The sequence below is a fragment of the Ylistrum balloti genome, unplaced genomic scaffold, assembly GCF_031769215.1.
Source record: "Ylistrum balloti isolate Yb309-2 unplaced genomic scaffold, AGI_CSIRO_Ybal_v1 Utg370078, whole genome shotgun sequence".
Lineage (NCBI taxonomy): Eukaryota > Metazoa > Mollusca > Bivalvia > Pectinida > Pectinidae > Ylistrum > Ylistrum balloti.
This window is the reverse complement of record NW_026782116.1, coordinates 1,704,462-1,724,486: the sequence shown is the minus strand read 5'-3', so window position 1 is coordinate 1,724,486 and position 20,025 is coordinate 1,704,462. Positions and strand designations below refer to the sequence as shown.

General features: G+C 34.6%; 1 protein-coding gene across 5 annotated transcripts in view; it reads left to right on the top strand.

The window, feature by feature from the left end:
* LOC132549800 (pre-B-cell leukemia transcription factor 1-like) overlaps positions 1-19,684 on the top strand; it is a 53,759-nt gene extending 34,075 nt beyond the window's left edge. For 4 of the 5 annotated variants that reach the window (XM_060213769.1, XM_060213767.1, XM_060213768.1 and 1 more), the window contains 2 exons: positions 6,671-6,780; positions 17,362-19,684. In XM_060213769.1, the coding sequence (XP_060069752.1) occupies positions 6,671-6,780; positions 17,362-17,571 (320 nt within the window). In that variant the 3' untranslated portion in view covers positions 17,572-19,684. Of the gene's footprint in view, positions 1-6,670; positions 6,781-11,875; positions 14,118-17,361 lie in introns of those variants that run through there. The other variant, XM_060213770.1, reaches the window with a different exon arrangement.
* Positions 19,685-20,025: the final 341 nt, after the last annotated feature.

Below are 20,025 nucleotides of genomic sequence, written 5' to 3'. Positions count from 1 at the left end.
ATATCAGTAGAGATGTATGGTGGTGTCCCCATTGTCAGTGAGATATATCAGTAGAGATGTATGGTAGTGTCCCCATTGGCAGTGAGATATATCAGTAGAGATGTATGGTGGTGTCCCCATTGTCAGTGAGATATATCAATATAGATGTATGGTGGTGTCCCCATTGTCAGTGAGATATATCAGTAGAGATGTATGATATTGCTCCATTGTCAGTGAGATATATCAGTAGAGATGTATGGTATTGTCCCCATTGTCAGTGAGATATATCAGTAGAGATGTATGGTGGTGTCCCCATTGTCGGTGAGATATATTAACAGAGATGTATGGTGGTGTCCCCATTGTCAGTGAGATATATCAGTAGAGATGTATGGTGCTGTCACCATTGTCAGTGAGATATATCAGTAGAGATGTATGGTGGTGTCCCCATTGTCAGTGAGATATATCAGTAGAGATGTATGGTGGTGTCCCCATTGTCAGAGAGATATATCAGTAGAGATGTATGGTCGTGTCCCCATTGTCAGTGAGATATATCAGTAGAGATGTATGGTGGTGTCCCCATTGTCAGTGAGATATATCAGTAGAGATGTATGATATTGTCACCATTGTCAGTGAGATATATCAGGAGAGATGTATGGTGGTGTTCCCATTGTCGGTGAGATATATTAGCAGAGATGTATGGTGCTGTCACCATTGTCAGTGAGATTTATCAGTAGAGATGTATGGTGGTGTCCCCATTGTCAGAGAGATATATCAGTAGAGATGTATGGTCGTGTCCCCATTGTCAGTGAGATATATCAGTAGAGATGTATGGTAGTGTCCCCATTGTCAGTGAGATTTATCAGTAGAGATGTATGGTGCTGTCACCATTGTCAGTGAGATATATCAGTAGAGATGTATGGTGGTGTCCTCATTGTCAGTGAGATATATCAGTAGAGATGTATGGTGGTGTCCCCATTGTCAGTGAGATATATCAGTAGAGATGTATGGTGGTGTCCCCATTGTCAGTGAGATATATCAGTAGAGATGTATGGTGGTGTCCTCATTGTCAGTGAGATATATCAGTAGAGATGTATGGTGGTGTCCTCATTGTCAGTGAGATATATCAGATATATCAGAGATGTATGGTGGTGTCCTCATTGTCAGTGAGATATATCAGTAGAGATGTATGGTGGTGTCCTCATTGTCGGTGAGATATATCAGTAGAGATGTATGGTGGTGTCCCCATTGTCAGTGAGATATATCAGTAGAGATGTATGGTGGTGTCCCCATTGTCAGTGAGATATATCAATATAGATGTATGGTGGTGTCCCCATTGTCAGTGAGATATATCAGTAGAGATGTATGATATTGCTCCATTGTCAGTGAGATATATCAGTAGAGATGTATGGTATTGTCCCCATTGTCAGTGAGATATATCAGTAGAGATGTATGGTGGTGTCCACATTGTCGGTGAGATATATTAGCAGAGATGTATGGTGGTGTCCCCATTGTCAGTGAGATATATCAGTAGAGATGTATGGTGCTGTCACCATTGTCAGTGAGATATATCAGTAGAGATGTATGGTGGTGTCCCCATTGTCAGTGAGATATATCAGTAGAGATGTATGGTGGTGTCCCCATTGTCAGAGAGATATATCAGTAGAGATGTATGGTCGTGTCCCCATTGTCAGTGAGATATATCAGTAGATATGTATGGTAGTGTCCCCATTGTCAGTGAGATTTATCAGTAGAGATGTATGGTGCTGTCACCATTGTCAGTGAGATATATCAGTAGAGATGTATGGTGGTGTCCCCATTGTCAGTGAGATATATCAGGAGAGATGTATGGTGGTGTTCCCATTGTCGGTGAGATATATTAGCAGAGATGTATGGTGCTGTCACCATTGTCAGTGAGATTTATCAGTAGAGATGTATGGTGGTATCCCCATTGTCAGAGAGATATATCAGTAGAGATGTATGGTCGTGTCCCCATTGTCAGTGAGATATATCAGTAGAGATGTATGGTAGTGTCCCCATTGTCAGTGAGATTTATCAGTAGAGATGTATGGTGCTGTCACCATTGTCAGTGAGATATATCAGTAGAGATGTATGGTGGTGTCCCCATTGTCAGTGTCACCATTGTCAGTGAGATATATCAGGAGAGATGTATGGTGGTGTTCCCATTGTCGGTGAGATATATCAGTAGAGAAATATGGTAGTGTCCCCATTGTCAGTGAGATATATCAGTAGAGATGTATGGTGCTGTCACCATTGTCAGTGAGATATATCAGTAGAGATGTATGGTATTGTCCCCATTGTCAGTGAGATATATCAGTAGAGATGTATGGTGCTGTCACCATTGTCAGTGAGATATATCAGTAGAGATGTATGGTGCTGTCACCATTGTCAGAGAGATATATCAGTAGAGATGTATGGTTGTGTCCCCATTGTCAGAGAGATATATCAGTAGTGATGTATGATATTGTCTCCATTGTTAGTGAGATATATCAGTAGTGTCCCCCATCTTCAGCAAGTCTTATATTCCTCCACCTGTTAAATGAATGAGAAATAATGATTAATAGAATTCCATTTCTTTTTCTCCATGTGCTGATATATATAATATGAAATACTAGCACTTGAACACAGGCATTCTTGTTAAGAAGTGAAATATGTTTAATATATTATTTTGGTACAGACTTCACATCACAGCATTTCCTGCGACAATAATGGACTCTCCCAGAGATCTGTGTTAAATATAATGTAAAAATGAAGGAGCCTAGTTTCAGATTTTCTAGATTGCCCCAAATGTTGGTTGGCATCTAGATAGGGATTTGTCAGTTTGAGTTATTGATTATTGTTTATTTGTACACAGCCCTGCCATTCAATCATTTACAGTTGACACCTAAATTGTTTTACTAAATTGACTGATATTAAAATTTTAGGGCAAAATTTTATGGTTTTATTGTAGAACTACAAATAAAGATCATTTTGTATCTTATTCAGCTTAACGACAGACTACAAAATCATTTTGAACATATTTTGTTTTAGTTGACCTTTCTATCAAAATGTGAAGATTTCTTATAATCAGCTCAAAAGATAAAGTTGTATTAGGGAGAATATTTTAGTTCTGCTGCTGTTTGTGTTCCAAGTGTCGAGCTAAACCTGACTTCAACAACCCGCACGGCCACTAGCGTATCATTACTTTTGGTGTAGTGTTTGTACAGTGCATTGGTGGTGTAGTAAATCGGGAGTGAAGTCGTGAGACCTGCAGTAATGTATTATACTGTGTGATTTAATAACATTCCCTTACATTGGAGTAGACTTCTGTGAATCCAGTATTTGACTAGATTATTTCTCAGACCCAAGATAATAGAACGATCGACCAAAAGGCATATAAACAGTCTGTAAAAACAAGAATTTGTGACGTTTATGGGAATGATGTTTCTTACACAACTGATTTTAATCGGAATTTTTTTCCTGACCTTAAAGGCCTTCAAATAATTCTTATTGAGTACATAAATACCAACGACAGATTTTATTCATTTCCTCAGTGTTTTTAATGTGTTGAGTTCTAGTTCTACTGATGTATAGCACTGGTGATATGACTTATTTCTGGATTTGTACTCGGCTGCCAGAGACAAGACCTTTTCTATAGTACACATTTGAGGTGATCAGTGGGTTTCTGAATTAGAAAGGAACTTAAAGTCTTAAATCATGAACAAACACTAGTGATTTAAGAAAATGTATCTAAATATGAAAAGAAGAATACATATTACAGTGAATATTCCACATTAATCAGGTGATAAGTGCATGCCTGGTATTAAGTCTAGCCTAGTCATAAAATAAATCCATGTCTTGAAATAAGTCTAGCCTGGTCATAAGTCCATGCTTTGAAATAAGTCCATGCTTTGAAATGAGTCTATGCTTTGAAATAAGCCCATGCCTGGTAATAAGACAACCTACATTTGTTGTGATTTTGGTAGAAATACCAATAAAAGGTAATTGTGTATTTTGTTGCCCTGGAATAACCCAGTTTCCTGACATTTTGAGACTGTATTGGGCTGCTACACTCGTGGCAAAATTGATATAATATGTATGAATATATACAATATTCCTCAAGATATGATTAGATTAATATTCCTCTGAAAATACTTCCTTGAGATAACATACATATATCGTTGACCCTGTGTTTACTTACGTAGAATTGATATAGACAGCTGTTATTTTAAAGGGTATAGACCTGTAGAAAGTCCGGGTAATATGTAGGATCTTGTTCACCTAGATACTGGTATCATAAAAAACACTTTGTGTGAGTCTCTTAAGGTCCCACAGCATTGGCTACCTGGAAAGGATAAGGTAATGTCAAGGTCGAGGCTGTGGTGAAGGTCGTGGGTGAAGTTGTCTGGTGTTAGTGATGATGAATAGAGATATAGAAAGCTGTGTGTGTTGTTTCTATGGTAACCACGCTGGTGAGGTACAACACAGATAAAACTTACTTGTGTTACTGCTTCTCTTCAAAAGAAATGCAACGATGCCTTTTATTTGATGTTAGGATTTCATTCTATAATTGTTTGTAAAATTTGGGATTTGCTAAGGTTGTAGAAAGTTTTTCCTTTTCTGGTGATATTAAGCAGCAAGTAATATTATGTTTTACTCTTTGTGCTGTTGTGTACTTGATGATGATATTGATAGGTAGTATGTAGGTAGGAGATGTATGGGGATAGAGATTGGTGGTATGTAGGTAGGAGATGTATGGGGATAGAGATTGGTGGTATGTAGGTAGGAGATGTATGGGGATAGAGATTGGTGGTATGTAGGTAGGAGATGTATGGGGATAGAGATTGGTGGTATGTAGGTAGGAGATGTATGGGGATAGAGATTGGTGGTATGTAGGTAGGAGATGTATGGGGATAGAGATTGGTGGTATGTAGGTAGGAGATGTATGGGGATAGAGATTGGTGGTATGTAGGTAGGAGATGTATGGGGATAGAGATTGGTGGTATGTAGGTAGGAGATGTATTGGGATAGAGATTGGATACTACTTTATGATATATTTGGTGAAGGATGGATACTGTTTTGTGGTATATTGGGTGAAGGATGGATACTGTTTTGTGGTATATTGTGTGAAGGGTGGATACTGTTTTGTGGTATATTGGGTGAAGGATGGATACTGTTTTGTGGTATATTGGGTGAAGGATGGATACTGTTTTGTGGTATATTGTGTGAAGGGTGGATACTGTTTTGTGGTATATTGGGTGAAGGATGGATACTGTTTTGTGGTATATTGGGTGAAGGATGGATACTGTTTTGTGGTATATTGGGTGAAGGATGGATACTGTTTTGTGGTATATTGGGTGAAGGATGGATACTCTTTAGTGGCATATTGAGTAGAAGAATGAATATTCTTTTGAGATATAAAGAGGAATGATTGGGTTGGAAATTTCTTGTTGGTCTTTCCTTCACAGTTTCCCTTCTGTAATGCAGCATGAAAACACAGCTATAATCAATACACACAAATTGGTTTCTTTGTGTATCCAGTTTTACATTAAGGCTACAATTGCACATAGCTGAAGAGAGTGTCCATTCTCAAATTGTCACAGCCTTTGTGATCAAGATCAGAAAATAGTTGTGAAATGTACTGGGCTAATGCTTTTAAGCTTTGCTGCCAGGCGTATGATCTAAAACATCTATTTAAATAAACATCGTTGGTTATGTTTATATCAATTACACAATTGGATGGGTTTTAATATACATGATTTACATAAACAGATGTTAGGTGCCGCAAGATAATGCAAATGTGTGGTATTTACCTGAAGGAAAATATATTCATGATGAGGTGTTCGTTTAAGTGCAAAATGAAGTATGAGTCTACTTAATCAAAATGTTCAAGCTTATTACAATATAAATTATACTTATTGTCTGTATTTAAAGTACATGTAGTACAACAGTATATTTACAGCATGTATGTGATACATGTAGTACAACAGTATAGTTACAGCTTGTATTTGATACATGTAGTACAACAGTATAGTTACAGCTTGTATTTGATACATGTTGTACAACAGTATATTTACAGCTTGTATTTGATACATGTTGTACAACAGTATATTTACAGCTTGTATTTGATACATGTTGTACAACAGTATATTTACAGCTTGTATTTGATACATGTTGTACAAAAGTATATTTACAGCTTGTATTTGATACATGTTTTACAACAGTATATTTACAGCTTGTATGTGATACATGTTGTACAACAGTATATTTTCAGTTTGTATTTGATACATGTTTTACAACAGTTACAAACAGCTTGTATTTGATACATGTTGTATAACAGTATATTTACAGCTTGTATTTGATACATGTACAACAGTATATTTACAGCATGTTTTCAGTACATGGATCAGACCTGGTGGTAGATCACACACTGACCAATGGAAAGTTCTTGTGAAAACAAATTGTGATAGACTGATGAAATTTATGTACGATAGAAAACAACTCAGAACTGGGCTAGTGTGTATTATAACATATATATGAATATTAGTGAAGTGATACCAGTTGTAAGATTGCTAACAAAATCAGTTCATTTGTAGAGCCTGGAAACATTTATAACTTTCTAATTGAGAACTTGAGAAACTTTTGAAATGTGTTTGTTGGGAAGGTCTTACAATGAAGTTTTGTTTTCCACCAGGTGGAGCTGCTGGCTATAACTTGGGATCATCACAGGGAGGCATCGGAGGCCAGGGCAGCGGCATGTACATGAACCTCAACGGAGACAACTACCAAAGCAGCGATAACTCGGTAGGAGTCTAGACACATCAGTCCAAACCCAACCTTCATTACAACAATTGTAGCTTCATGTAGGAACATCTAATCATTCACACAGTTTGAACCCATATTCCATCCATGACACAAGACTTTATCTGACGTCCTGGTCCTTCTTGTCTAACTCTTATGTGTCCCTCACCTTGACACATATTGAGTTAAATGTTTGACCTGAACAAAATTAACTCTGATGGCCTATCCTTAGCCCTGGAAATGGAAGTCTATTTCTGATAGTCTGACCTTCACCCCAGACATATATATCTATATCTAATAGCCTAACGTTCACCCATGAGATAGCGTCTAACTCTGATTGCCCGACATTGAGCCTTATTCTAAGAGCCTGACATTGACCCCTTGACATAGAGTTATACTAATTATAATGACTCAGCTTATCCCCTTGACACAAAAGTAACCATAATGGCTTTACATTGACCACTTCACATAAAGTTATATTGTTATGATGACTCAACTTTATCCCCTGGACATAAAAGTATAACTATGATAGCCTGACTAACAGCTCCAGACATAGAAGTCCAGCTCAGCAGACTTGTAATCAGACCTTTACTGCAGACATAAAAGTATGTTTGATGCCCAAACCTTGACCCGAGACATCAAAGTGTTTAAGATGGTGTGACCTTGATCCCAGAAATAGCAGTCTGTCTAATGGTCTGACTATACCAGTGTACACATTATTTCATACTGCAGTTTTACCATTGGTAATGAAGGACAAACCTTCAATATTCGCCATTGACAACCCCCTTCTAAAGCACAATATTTACAAACTTTAGAGGCCCAGTTTCAGTTGAATGACTGGCTGTCTGACCCTTTTTCTTGTTTTGAGCCTGCAGTATTCTGTTTGACCTTAACCTCTAGACAGGGTTTGATGATAAATCCCAGTTACAAATCAAATCAGGCCATTGATGACCTAGAATGTTTGATGTTGTGTTTTGGCATTTGTGGCTATGATTACTATTGTTAAGTAAGCATGCTTTAATGTTAAATTTTGTTAGCATGAGCATGATTGTTATGTATACACAGAATAGCTTCACAAGATATTCGTGTTCTGTACAGTTATTATCAGGTACGGCATAATTATATATTATGGTGTAGTTACTGTGAATTACCAGGTACGACATAATTATATATTATATTGTAGTTACAGTGAATTACCAGTACTATAAAACTGTTCTCATGTTGGGATTGACTAGATTGTTAAATGGCAGTTCTTGGACCAGATTCAGATTTAAGAATTACACAGAAATGCTAGTGAAAATAGCAAAGGCATAGCGTTATAAAAAAAGACGATCAGAAGATAAGGGTGTTGGATGAAACCTAGGGTAAATATTTTGGTTAGAATTTTGTGTTTTGCCACATTTGAAAGAACATTTAAATCTTACTGCAAGAAATGTAGATTGAAGAAATGTGTCCTTGAAGAAAAAGGAGAGTGTATCAAAACAACAACACAAAACCATTATCAGCGTTGAATATATACTGACAACAGAGTTAAAATCTCTTTGTTTGTATACAGTTTTCATCCTTTACTAAGTATAAGAGAGACTTTTATATTGTTAGACCAACAGGCAGTAAATGGCACTGTCCATATGATATTGTCTGTTTCAGATCTAATGGTGGATATTTTTACAGAATCAAAATATAGCATTAGTTGGTAGTTGGAGAGTATTGTCTGTTTCAGATTTAAAGGACGACATATGTACAGAAACTAGATATAGCCAAGTCCAGCATCATGGCATGAATTTAATCTTTATATTGCATGCATTCTATAGGGTAAACAGTTATGTTTTTATAAAAGCGACATAAAATAAATAAAAAAATAAAGAGTATAAAATGTCTGCTGCAACAAGGAAGAAATTGTGTGAAATGAAATCTATAAAAAAAAGTTATGCTGGTTCAAGAATACTGATCATTATTAATTTTCGGGGGCAGATATTTTTATATTTGTGGGTACTTTTAATAAAAATTGATATAGATTATAGAATTAGTGAATCTCATGGAAAAGCTTATCTATGAAATCAAGTGCCAACAAAAGCCTATTTTTTGTAAAACCATAAAGTTTGAGTCGCAAAAAAATATTTGGTTTTACATTGTAATAATATTCATGATAGAAAGACAATGATATTTACTTAATGTTAGTTGCAATTAAACTAAAAACAAACTAGCTTTTTGTTGAAATTTTGTGATGACAACAAAAACAACTTTGTCTTAAATAGTAAAGTATCAAACAAGCACTGAACTTTTCATCAGCAGTCATCACAAAAAATTCATGTTTGTCTCCCTTGAATGGAAGTATCATTTAAAACGTACATTTCACATGTGGGTATGTGAAGGAAAGTCACTGTTTCGTATTACTGTTAGAAAAACTACACACACACGTACACGCACACGCACATCAGAACATGTACATACAATATTAAGGACACATGTTTTCTTATCCAGCTAAATAATATGGCTCTTTACCAGATATAGTATTCAGAACCCTGGGAATATCACAAAAACTAAAGATCTTACAATCACCTCCCCCCAAAAATTTGGTCACCAATCATCCTTTTCTGAATCTTCTCGTGATAAATATCATTAATCAATAATATATATAAGAAAATGATATCAGGCATTACAAGTAGCATACGTTTTAGTTAAGGAGTAGGAACATCATATACTTATATCATGTGTTTAAATTTGGCCTTTATTGTGTCAGGCAGCTAGAGAATATTATAACTATAGGACGTAACGTTTTCAGGCCAAATAAGATCAAGAGGAGACGACTTTTGTTAGTGTTTGCTTGCACAGTTACATTTGCATGTATGTGATGTGTGTGTGTGATTTATCCCCAGGTGAATGCATTGCGGCACGTGATCGCCCAGACAGGGGGGTACAGTAGTGACAACTTACACAGCTCCTCGTCATCATCCATGTATGACCAGCACATGTCCTCACAGGTACTCCACTCCCCTCGCAGCTGATTGGCCACCCATAAATCATCTGATTGGTCAGCTCTGTTGTCTCCAAGCTGATTGGTCAAAGACATTTCTTGGCATTCAATATTAATTTCTAGCTGCCATGTCAAAATTATGGAAAGGAATTATAGGATTGAATAATTGTATGAAACAGTCAAAGCATGTAGATGTATTTCATAATGTGACTACAATATAGTCAAAACATGTTCACTCTCAAAAAGTCATTTTCGATCCTCAGCAGGCAGATTCTTACTCTGGCTTAAAGGTATTGTTGTTTAATATTAAAATTGAAATTGAAATCACTTAAAATATTTAATACCATTTAATAGTTGATTAAAGAGTGCTGTCACAGTAAGTGTTATATCATTTACTTGTAAGTGAAATCGGTTATGCTTCTATTTTGTTATTATTGTTGATACTGCTTGTTATTAATGTTTTGTTTTATCAAGAATCTATATTTAAACTGTATATTGTACCATGTACAAACTGTATCAGTGTATTGTTATAGCCTAATTTGTTTTTTGTCTTCTCGACCTTCACAAGGTCACTAAGGTAGATATCAAGTGTTGTAATTTTATTAGATTTCATGTAAATGTCAGAAGGGGCCCTATAAATGAGAAATTTTGCTTCTCCGGTGAAAATAATGTTCATTAAATGATCTAAGCATTACATGATATAGCTAAGATATCGTCATATGCTTGATGGTTTTCATGTTTTAAATCAGTGGTTTATTTGAATCATTGAAATGTCAGTATGATAGTGTTAAATGTTATTTCTTTTTTAAATGTTTCCTTTTTCCATCTGCACTGTTGATAAGTCAACACACAAACTTACACTAGAATCTCATTTTTTATTTTTCATTTTACAACTTAAAGTTGTCTAGTGCTAACGTCGTATCATAAGATGATAGTGTTTTTAATTATAATTTGTAGGATGTCGTAATGTTTATGACACAACCAATTGCTTTGTGTACCTGTTGTATATTCATGAGAATGGTGGGGACTGCTGCATGTATTACCATAGATTATAACAGACATTTTGTCATGCATGGCTTGGTGCGAGAACAATGAATCACTGTGTTGTTGTGTTGTGCCATACTGTAACCTGGAACTAGAGGCTTGGATCTGTATGGTGATAGAATGGACCCCATAACAAATGTGTTCACATACGACTTATCTAAACTTGAAAAAAGGCGAAGCAAAGTGTTGAACTGTTGTGTTTTGCCTATAGTAATATAGCTTTATACCTAGTACTGTTCTATTGTATAAGGTAGGAATGCTGCATTATTTCCTGATAATGATGATAAATGCTATCTTCAATGAAACCTTATTGTTGAACTCAGTGGTATGTACCTTTATATTCAGCATGTACACCATTTGAGGTATTTATGATTAAGCCTTTCCTACAACTGGATATCATTTATCATTGTTATTGAACACATCAACAAATCTGATCATTTCACTGCTGACCAAATACATGAATTCTGTGTGATTTATTGGGGATAAATCCAAGTTCCATTATGCTAAAACCTGAAAATCATTTGTGTCTTGTCTCATGGAAATATTATTTTATTAAAAAAACATAGTAGTACTGCAAATTTCATTGATGGAAGGGAGATAACTCTAACTTAATTCCAGTGTTGAGTTTGACCAGATCTGTCATTGATATTGTACAGGATTCATATGACTCAGATTTGTTATGTTGTTACACATTAATGTATGCAACACACACACATTTTTTTTATCAGGGAATGTACATGCTGCATCAACAACCCCAATAGAATGAACCAAAAACAAAATTGATATGCTCTGGAATAATTGTTGGTAGAATAACAAATAATTACTTTTTACATTTCAAGTGCTCTATGCCAATTGATAAAAGGTACTTTTCTTTGGCAAATTTAAAAAGTGATCTCTGGGAATTTTTTTACAATATATATGCAGGTAATATCATTGAACTGTTGATGAATGATGGGTTGCTACATGTAATCCTTGTTTTCTTACTTTGTGTGTTGACCCATATTCAAGGTTAAAGGTCATCACTACTAATGTGTATTGTAAGTTGTGGATGATTATGGAGATAACTGTTCCCGTCCACAGCTACAGTAACTCAGCATTACAACCTGAAGTTCACCTCCACATCATCAGGATAGTGTGACCAGCTGGCCAGGACTACCAATCACAGTCAACCAAGAGTGTTTCATCAGTCATCTGATGGAATATAATCTGTGTTTGTGGCAACGCTTCAGTTCCACTTACAAATAACACTGCTTGTTCTTTAATGAAGAATTTTATGTACGTACTGCCATTCATGGTGCATCAGAGAAATGAGAGTCTACACTGTAACCATTCATTTAATTGTATTTCAAGAAAACATATGCGAATGAGTTACCATATAACTATCACCCAGTCTTCCTGACCATCCATGTGTCCAATTCTGGATCTGCATAATAAGTTTTTTGAAGTTTTAATTTTGATTCTTCAAAGAATAACCATAATGGATAGTGTTATCTTGCTCGTGCTCATTTAACCACAACTTCTGTTTTGGAATTGTGGGAGTTATGTCCCTTTTCTCTTTAATCCAGACTGACAAATATGACTATTTAGTATTGTTGGGTCACCAATCAGGTTGTAATATCTGTGAGGTACCATGTAAACAAAAAAAGAGCTGAAATCACAAATAAAAGATGAAATGCCATTTAAAGGGAGTCAATTCTTTTGTAAGTTAAAAACAGAATTGAATCTTGAAATAAAAATATTTCTTATCCTGATGTAACTTTGAAGATGAAAATCAATCTTTTAACGTCTGATAATGAAACACCCTTAAATATTCAGCTGTTTATCATTGGATAGCATAACATCTCGGGTATATATAGACAGTGTTCAGTCTGTACATGCATCACACTACAGACATAAATTAGTAAGTGAGGTTACAATTCATTGTCCAAGGCCAAAATAGCACAAGAATATAGAATATTTAGTATAACAGTGCAAATAGATTTAGATGTATTGGTCCATTTGTCTGAAATCTCCCTTCATCCAAAAGCTATCATCCATTGTCTGTCTGTTCTTCTATCCTTCCTTAAATCTTATAATTTACTGTTTCTTGAAAGACAATGGATGTATCTTTCTGAATTTTCCCACTTATTCTGAGTCTTTTGTCATAACACAAAATGTTGTCCAGGCAATTCTCAGGTTAATTACATTAACTAATGATGGTATTGTCAGTACAACAGGTAAATCCAAAGAATGGAGACAGAAGATCAAACTCGCTTAGGGAACAAATATCATGTGATGGTGGTATAAAGATCCCTGTGGGGACTTCCATTTTATTTTGTCCGAGCTATTCACGTGTACCATGAAAATTGTCTGAAGTGTTTCCAATATTAGTGCTTAAACATTTATGTTGATTGGTTACGTATATCCAATATACATGTAGTGACAAAGTCATCAGGATGGTGTACGATATAGGCTTATAGTACATGTACCAGTGTCCTCTCAGTATGTTCAGTGTAGCTTTTAACACTTCTTATATGTTACAGTCAATTTTAAGAGATAATGAGGTGTTGTTAATTCAACTTCAATTTTTATTAAAATAAAAGATAAATGTTTGATGTAATAGAAAAACTCCATTAATTTGATGTTGATCTGTTGCTGGAATTTTCAGCTCTTTGTTTGATTATGTTTTTATTGAACTTATTCATGGCTGACTTTGGTTGTGCTGATAGGATCGTTTGTTATGTCACTGTGCCATACTTTTGTTCAATCATGGTTTCTTCATTTTTTCTTTTCTTTTTTTTCTCGGAAATCACCAATCTACATAATTTTGTAAATGTGTGCCATCCTTTAAGAAAGGTTGCTGATTAGCTTGACTTACATTGTCCTGTCCCTGTGAATCCATGAGAATGTTCAAGATGTTGTTTTATATATCTGTGTAAGAGCCTCCAACACAAACACCCATATCAAAGGCTTTGCACCCAAGTTTAATCATTCACCTAGCTCAATTTTCAAGTCTGTTTATAAATGTGAAGGTTTTAACGTTTTGTAATGAACTCCTAATGATGAGAATCATTTGATATGTAATATTACAACAAATACATTTTCTTTAGGATGTAGGTTATCATTTACCTCAAGTACCAGGGCCCAAGGCCCGGATCACAGAAGAAAAATAACAACATAAAAATGTACACAGTACAGACAAACACTGCCCTGTAGCTACTCCTTTCATCCCCACAAACCATAGTAGACTGTGCCATTTACTGTTATAGGAAGAATTTATTTAAATATGTGGGGTTGAATGGGGCCAATATATTTGTTGTGATGTGTGTAAACAAAAAAAAAACAAGAGATTATTTCATATTAATCTTTGTTATTTTTTAGGATTTGTAAAATCTACTTTTTGAAGATGATTTTAATATCTTGTTATATCAACAGCATTGGTTATACCACTTGTTTCTCTATTGTCACTGTTTAGTGTCTAGGTTGTCCATATATTCATCTAATATTTATTATTAAATGTTTTTACTGGAATGCTATACATTGTAGACAATTATCATAAGAAAAAAAAAACTCTTTAAACATGATCTTTACTTTTGAAGGTCGTGTGGCATTAATGGTGTGTCTACTTTGTCAAATTATATTAAGAATGCAGATTAGAAGAATTATTAAGTGAGATAGTTTGTTAATTTTCTGATTTGAAGCTTAAGAATTGTTATCGCTGAATTGTGTCTTTAATCTTAAATATTTCTGAAGTTATGACAATATAAGCAGGTTGATACACCAGTCAGCTTGTTAGAAGCAGGTTAGTACAGGTATCCATGAACTCATCATAACCGGGTTGGTAGAGGCATCCCTGCACTTGTTATTAGTGGGGTAGTACAAGTAACCATTAGCTCATAAGTGGGTTGGTACAGGTATACATTACCTCGTTTTAAGTGGGTTGGTACAGGTATCCATTACCTCGTTATAAGTGGGTTGGTACAGGTATCCATTACCTCGTTATAAGTGGGTTGGTACAGGTATCCATTACCTCGTTAAAAGTGGGATGGTACAGGTATCCATTACCTCGTTATAAGTGGGTTGGTACAGGTATCCATTACCTCGTTTTAAGTGGGTTGGTACAGGTATCCATTACCTCGTTATAAGTGGGTTGGTACAGGTATCCATTACCTCGTTTTAAGTGGGTTGGCACAGGTATCCATAACCTCGTTATAAGTGGGTTGGTACAGGTATCCATTACCTCGTTATAGGTGGGTTGGTACAGGTATACATCACCTCGTTATAAGTGGGTTGGTACAGGTATCCATTACCTCGTTTTAAGTGGGTTGGTACAGGTATGTGTTGTATTAACAGTTGGTTGATCAACATATTGGTCAGCTTGATATAAGTTGGGTGGTACATGTATCGTCCATCTTGTTTTGAGTGGGTTGGGTTGGTATATGTATCAGTAAGCTTGTTATGAGGGACCTGAGACATATATCACTTCTGTTGTCTTGGTTCACGTATCAGTCGGCCTTGTTATAAGATTATTGATACACTGGCGCTGTCTAAATATTTTAAGTTGTCTCTTTGTTAGCCATCAGATTGATATCAATTGTCATTTAATGTCATAAACTCATACATACAAAGACATAGAAATTGAGATGTGTACAGATTTTATGGAAATAATAAACCGAATATAAAATTATTTGTAGACTTATGTGTTTGTGTTAATTGTTGAAATGGGTGATATGTGAAATGGAGAACCTTGTCATTTCAGCTCCTGACATTGCCTTCTCTCCTATACCCTTAATTCTACCGGATAAAAAAATTAAAAATGCACAATTATTTGACAGGAGAGCAGTATTATAAGCAGACACACACCAAAAAATTGTAATCTCAAAATTTGTCTGCCTAGTTCATATCTTTTCTTACAGATGCATTCTGTTATTAAAGAAAACAACAATGTGTTGTTCCTTACTAAGGTATCCTGGGTGGTTATTATATATTGATATGTACAAGTTTGATTTGATGAATCATTCAGATTGTGATGGAACTGTTGTAACTCTTCAAACTGGAGGTAATAAAGATAATTCTGCTATTTGATTGGTTCATTTGTGAACTGAGCGTAGTAGTCTCAGATGTGATATGACCTATAATGTTACATTTGTATCTGATGAAAACCTGTTTCTAATCTGCGTAACAATCTCTCTATTATTTCATTTAATTTTCTCTAAGTATTTTTATTGCTTTATTAACATTTTAATTAAGTTGTAAGTCTTCAGATATTCTAATTTTGTTGCTTTGTTTTTGTTTTTTTTTTTTTTTTTTTTTTTGTGTCTTTTATTTTGTTTCCACTAAGCATTTGTTTATTTCAAACTAAACTTTTTACACTGTTACTAATTTCTCATACAGATCTGCAAAGAAATGGGACTAAAACCGTTTACTTTATACTAACCTGTATTAACACCTACACAAACTGGTCATGGTGTGATCATACAATGCTTGGTTGGGTTTCTCTCACATGGAACTTAAACTTTACTTTTCAAACAAACATTTCCAAATGGCTATTGATTAAATTGAGGTTTTACTTTTTAAATCAATTGATTATGCCTCATTTTGGATGCAGCAAAAACTGGAAAATTCAATAAAAAGAAATGGGAAGACAGTTTGGTTCTAAAATGATAGACCCAAAATGTCTTTTGGCTAAATTTTTGTAATCTGGTTCAAGTGTTTGTTTGAAGTAAAGTTTAAAACCAGTAAAAGGGGATATATGATCACTAACCGTGATAACATGGGGCATGAGTGACATGTTGAAACTTTGCCACAATGGAAAGTGATGTGATGGGCCAATATCTAATTAACTAGCCAATAAGGGTTCACATGTGCATGTAGCAACTGGGCATGGCATTCATAACTTTCACTGGAAAATCAGATGGGAAAATTTGCATGGCAGTAAATAAATTAAAATATCCACAAAATTTCTTAGCAGATCTGGTGAGGAATTAAAAATTTATTTCTAGCACTAAATATTTATGTTTGGCTAAAATGAATTTTTTTAAAGACATAGTAAATGAATACTCTGTTTATTAGGGGGGAAAGAGAAGCCAATTTGTCATAATTTTATTGGATTATTTTATAAAAACATTTTCCTAAGAGGAATTTCTTGTGGAGATAAAAATTTATATAAGATTCTTAGGATTAATTTCTTGTTGAATTTTAAACCTGATACTCGAGTATCAATTTTGTAAAGGATTTTAACACAGAATATTTTTTTTTAAAGAAAAGTAGTCCTAAGATTCCTTAGATGGAATACTGTTAACTTAATGAAGAGATAAAAAAAAGTTTAATTTCTAAGTTTTTAAAAAAAAAAGATATGAGATTCTTCAGTTATTCATAAGCCAGTTAAAAGATTAACAGGTTCCGACTAAGGTCGCAAAGTAAGATAACCATATAAGGTACTTAGGATTGATTTGGAAGTAGGTAACCTGTATATACGTAAGATTTCTAACATAGATTTCTAAGCCAGATAAACATGCACATATTGCATACCTATATAAGTTTCCTGGGATAGATCTCTAAGCCTATCACATCACTTTTTATTGTAGGCGACTCCTCTGAGAAGTACTGCAGGCAGTCATGGGGGATCTCCCCCAGATATAGATCGCAAACCAGAAGATAGCGTGGACAGCTGGACAGCCGGACAGACATCACTTGGTGGACAGACACCACTTGGCTTCATGCACAACATGGATGGTGATGGTGGGGAGGGATACAACCCTCACGAGCAGGAAGACATCAAGAGACCTCTAGTCTGAAGCCATCTGACATGGAGGAGGACAAGGAAGTTTTTAGGAATTGGCTATAAAGACATCATGAGCAAACTTGATTGCTGAAATAGACTATCATATAATGTTAAACACTAAATTTAAGGATTCTCAACACCTAGTCTGTAATACTGTCATCTCTCATATTCTGACTATTCATATTCAGAAGATTGTGACATCTTTGTTATAGCGATGCCTTTCATCGCTCTTTATGTAAGATGTGTTGTTTTCCTTCATTTTAACATTGATAACATTCTAGTCAACTCAACGGTGAACGTTCCAGAGATTTTAAATATTACTTAAAAACATTCAGTGGACAAATGTGTATTCTGTCTACTGTGGATCAGATCATATCTTGTGTAGCATTTGTTCATTCTTAATTTGATGTTTGATAGGACTGAAGTAGTACTGCTTTACTGTGTAACAGGCTATTTGACCTAGTCATATTTAAAATATGTAGGCAAGTTAATATAAAAGATGACTTTCACTTCTGACAAAATTACTCTCAATATTGTTTGATTATGACATTCCATAATAGGAATTTACCCAAAAGGTTGTCAGTGTATCTAGATATCTCTGAATTACAACACCACAACAAAGTGTTACATATTTATCTAGATATCTCTGAATTACAACACCACAACAAAGTGTTACATATTTATCTAGATATCTCTGAATTACAACACCACAACAAAGTGTTACATATTTATCTAGATATCTCTGAATTACAACATCACAGTAAATTAGTTTATGAAGTATATCTAGTTATTTCTGTATTATGCTTTATACTGACAAAATCACAGATTGCCCCTACAATATGTTGTTTCTATTCCATAGTGTTCTGAAGTCAATAGACTTTGTGTTAGAGATTCTGGAAAAAAAATTCTGCATTGTTTAGTTTATGGCGTTGATATTGAAAACTTGCCATCATAATTTGGTGCTTATTGATCTGAATCCGTTTGTATTTCTGTGTGTAGATAAAAGTTTGTAGAGTCCAGCATGCATTCTTATCCTAGCCTGAAGTTGAGAATCACATTTCTTAAAGTTTATTTAAATATGTGAGTGTGATTTTCACGTGTTGCCCAGGAGGATGCAATCTAAGCTTCAATGATTTTATGGATGAATGATTTTATGGATGAATGATTTTCAAATGTTGAATGTGAATTTCATATATTCGTACAAAACAAATGAATATGAATTGTTGAACAGTATAGTATAAATTTTATAAAATTTACTGCTATCTGGTAATGTCTTGTTGTAGGGAATATATATATACTAACAAACTGCTTATAGAAATGTGTTTCTAGAATAAGTATACTTCTTGAAATCTGATGTGGTATAGAGTTGAAACAAAACCATATGTATAGAAATCTGATCAGTAGTTGTGACAGAAACACATATTTTGGCAGCATATTTATCACACCAGACAAAATCTTCATGACGTGACACTATCACAACAGAAAATAACTAAAATTACATTTATATAGAACTTAAGTATTCTAACGTGATAGAATATATGTTTCGTAATGTTAAGTAGAGTATTTACGAAGGTTGTTTAGTAATGTTTAGTAATTAATTAGCGGACATTCCCGACAGGTTGGAGAAACAAGTTATTGTGTGTTATTGTGTATGTGTTATGGTGCCATTGAACAACTTTAAATTTATTGATTTTGTCTGCATTAAGTGCAGTAGCTTTGATACCCACACCATGGATTGTGTGCTCCTAAATGTACTCGTAATCACATCTTTTATGGTCCTAACAACCATTTCAACTGCAGAGTATTTTTTTTTACAACAAAGAAATCAATGTAGTAAATGAGAAAATTACTAGAAAATTTTGTGATATCAAAAGACATTAACTCGTGAAGTTTGACACAGCATGTCGGGTCAATGATTTGGGTTTTATTTACGAGAATATGACTGCCCATAGCACATAGGGTCAGTGATTTGAGTTTTATTTACAAGGATATGACTGCCAATCCTCTCAAAAATACAAAGTAAATCTATTACCATAACAAAAATTAAAGAAATGTGTTTTTGTTTCTAACGTCTTGTAACCGTCATTACCAATTTGATGTCAAAAAATAAACTATGATGCTTTTAACATGTTTTGTAAATATGCATTTTTATATGATTAATTGAAAGTTCAGCATTAACGTCTATGTACCAGTGACAGGAGTTTTAGTCACTTATTATGTTAAGGATGATTGCTGTGTAAATGTAAACAAAATATCAGTGTGTGTGTATATCAGGTATATAATTATCTGTGTTTGATCCAGTCTAGTCTCACCACATATATAAACAAACAAATAGCCGATATACAGATAATTGTCAGATAGAGGATGTTAAAAGGGAGTAACACATTTTTTCTAAAAAACAGAGGAAACCTGCTGAAAAACTTCTCTTTTTTAACGATAACAGATAAGGGATGACTCTAAGGGAAAT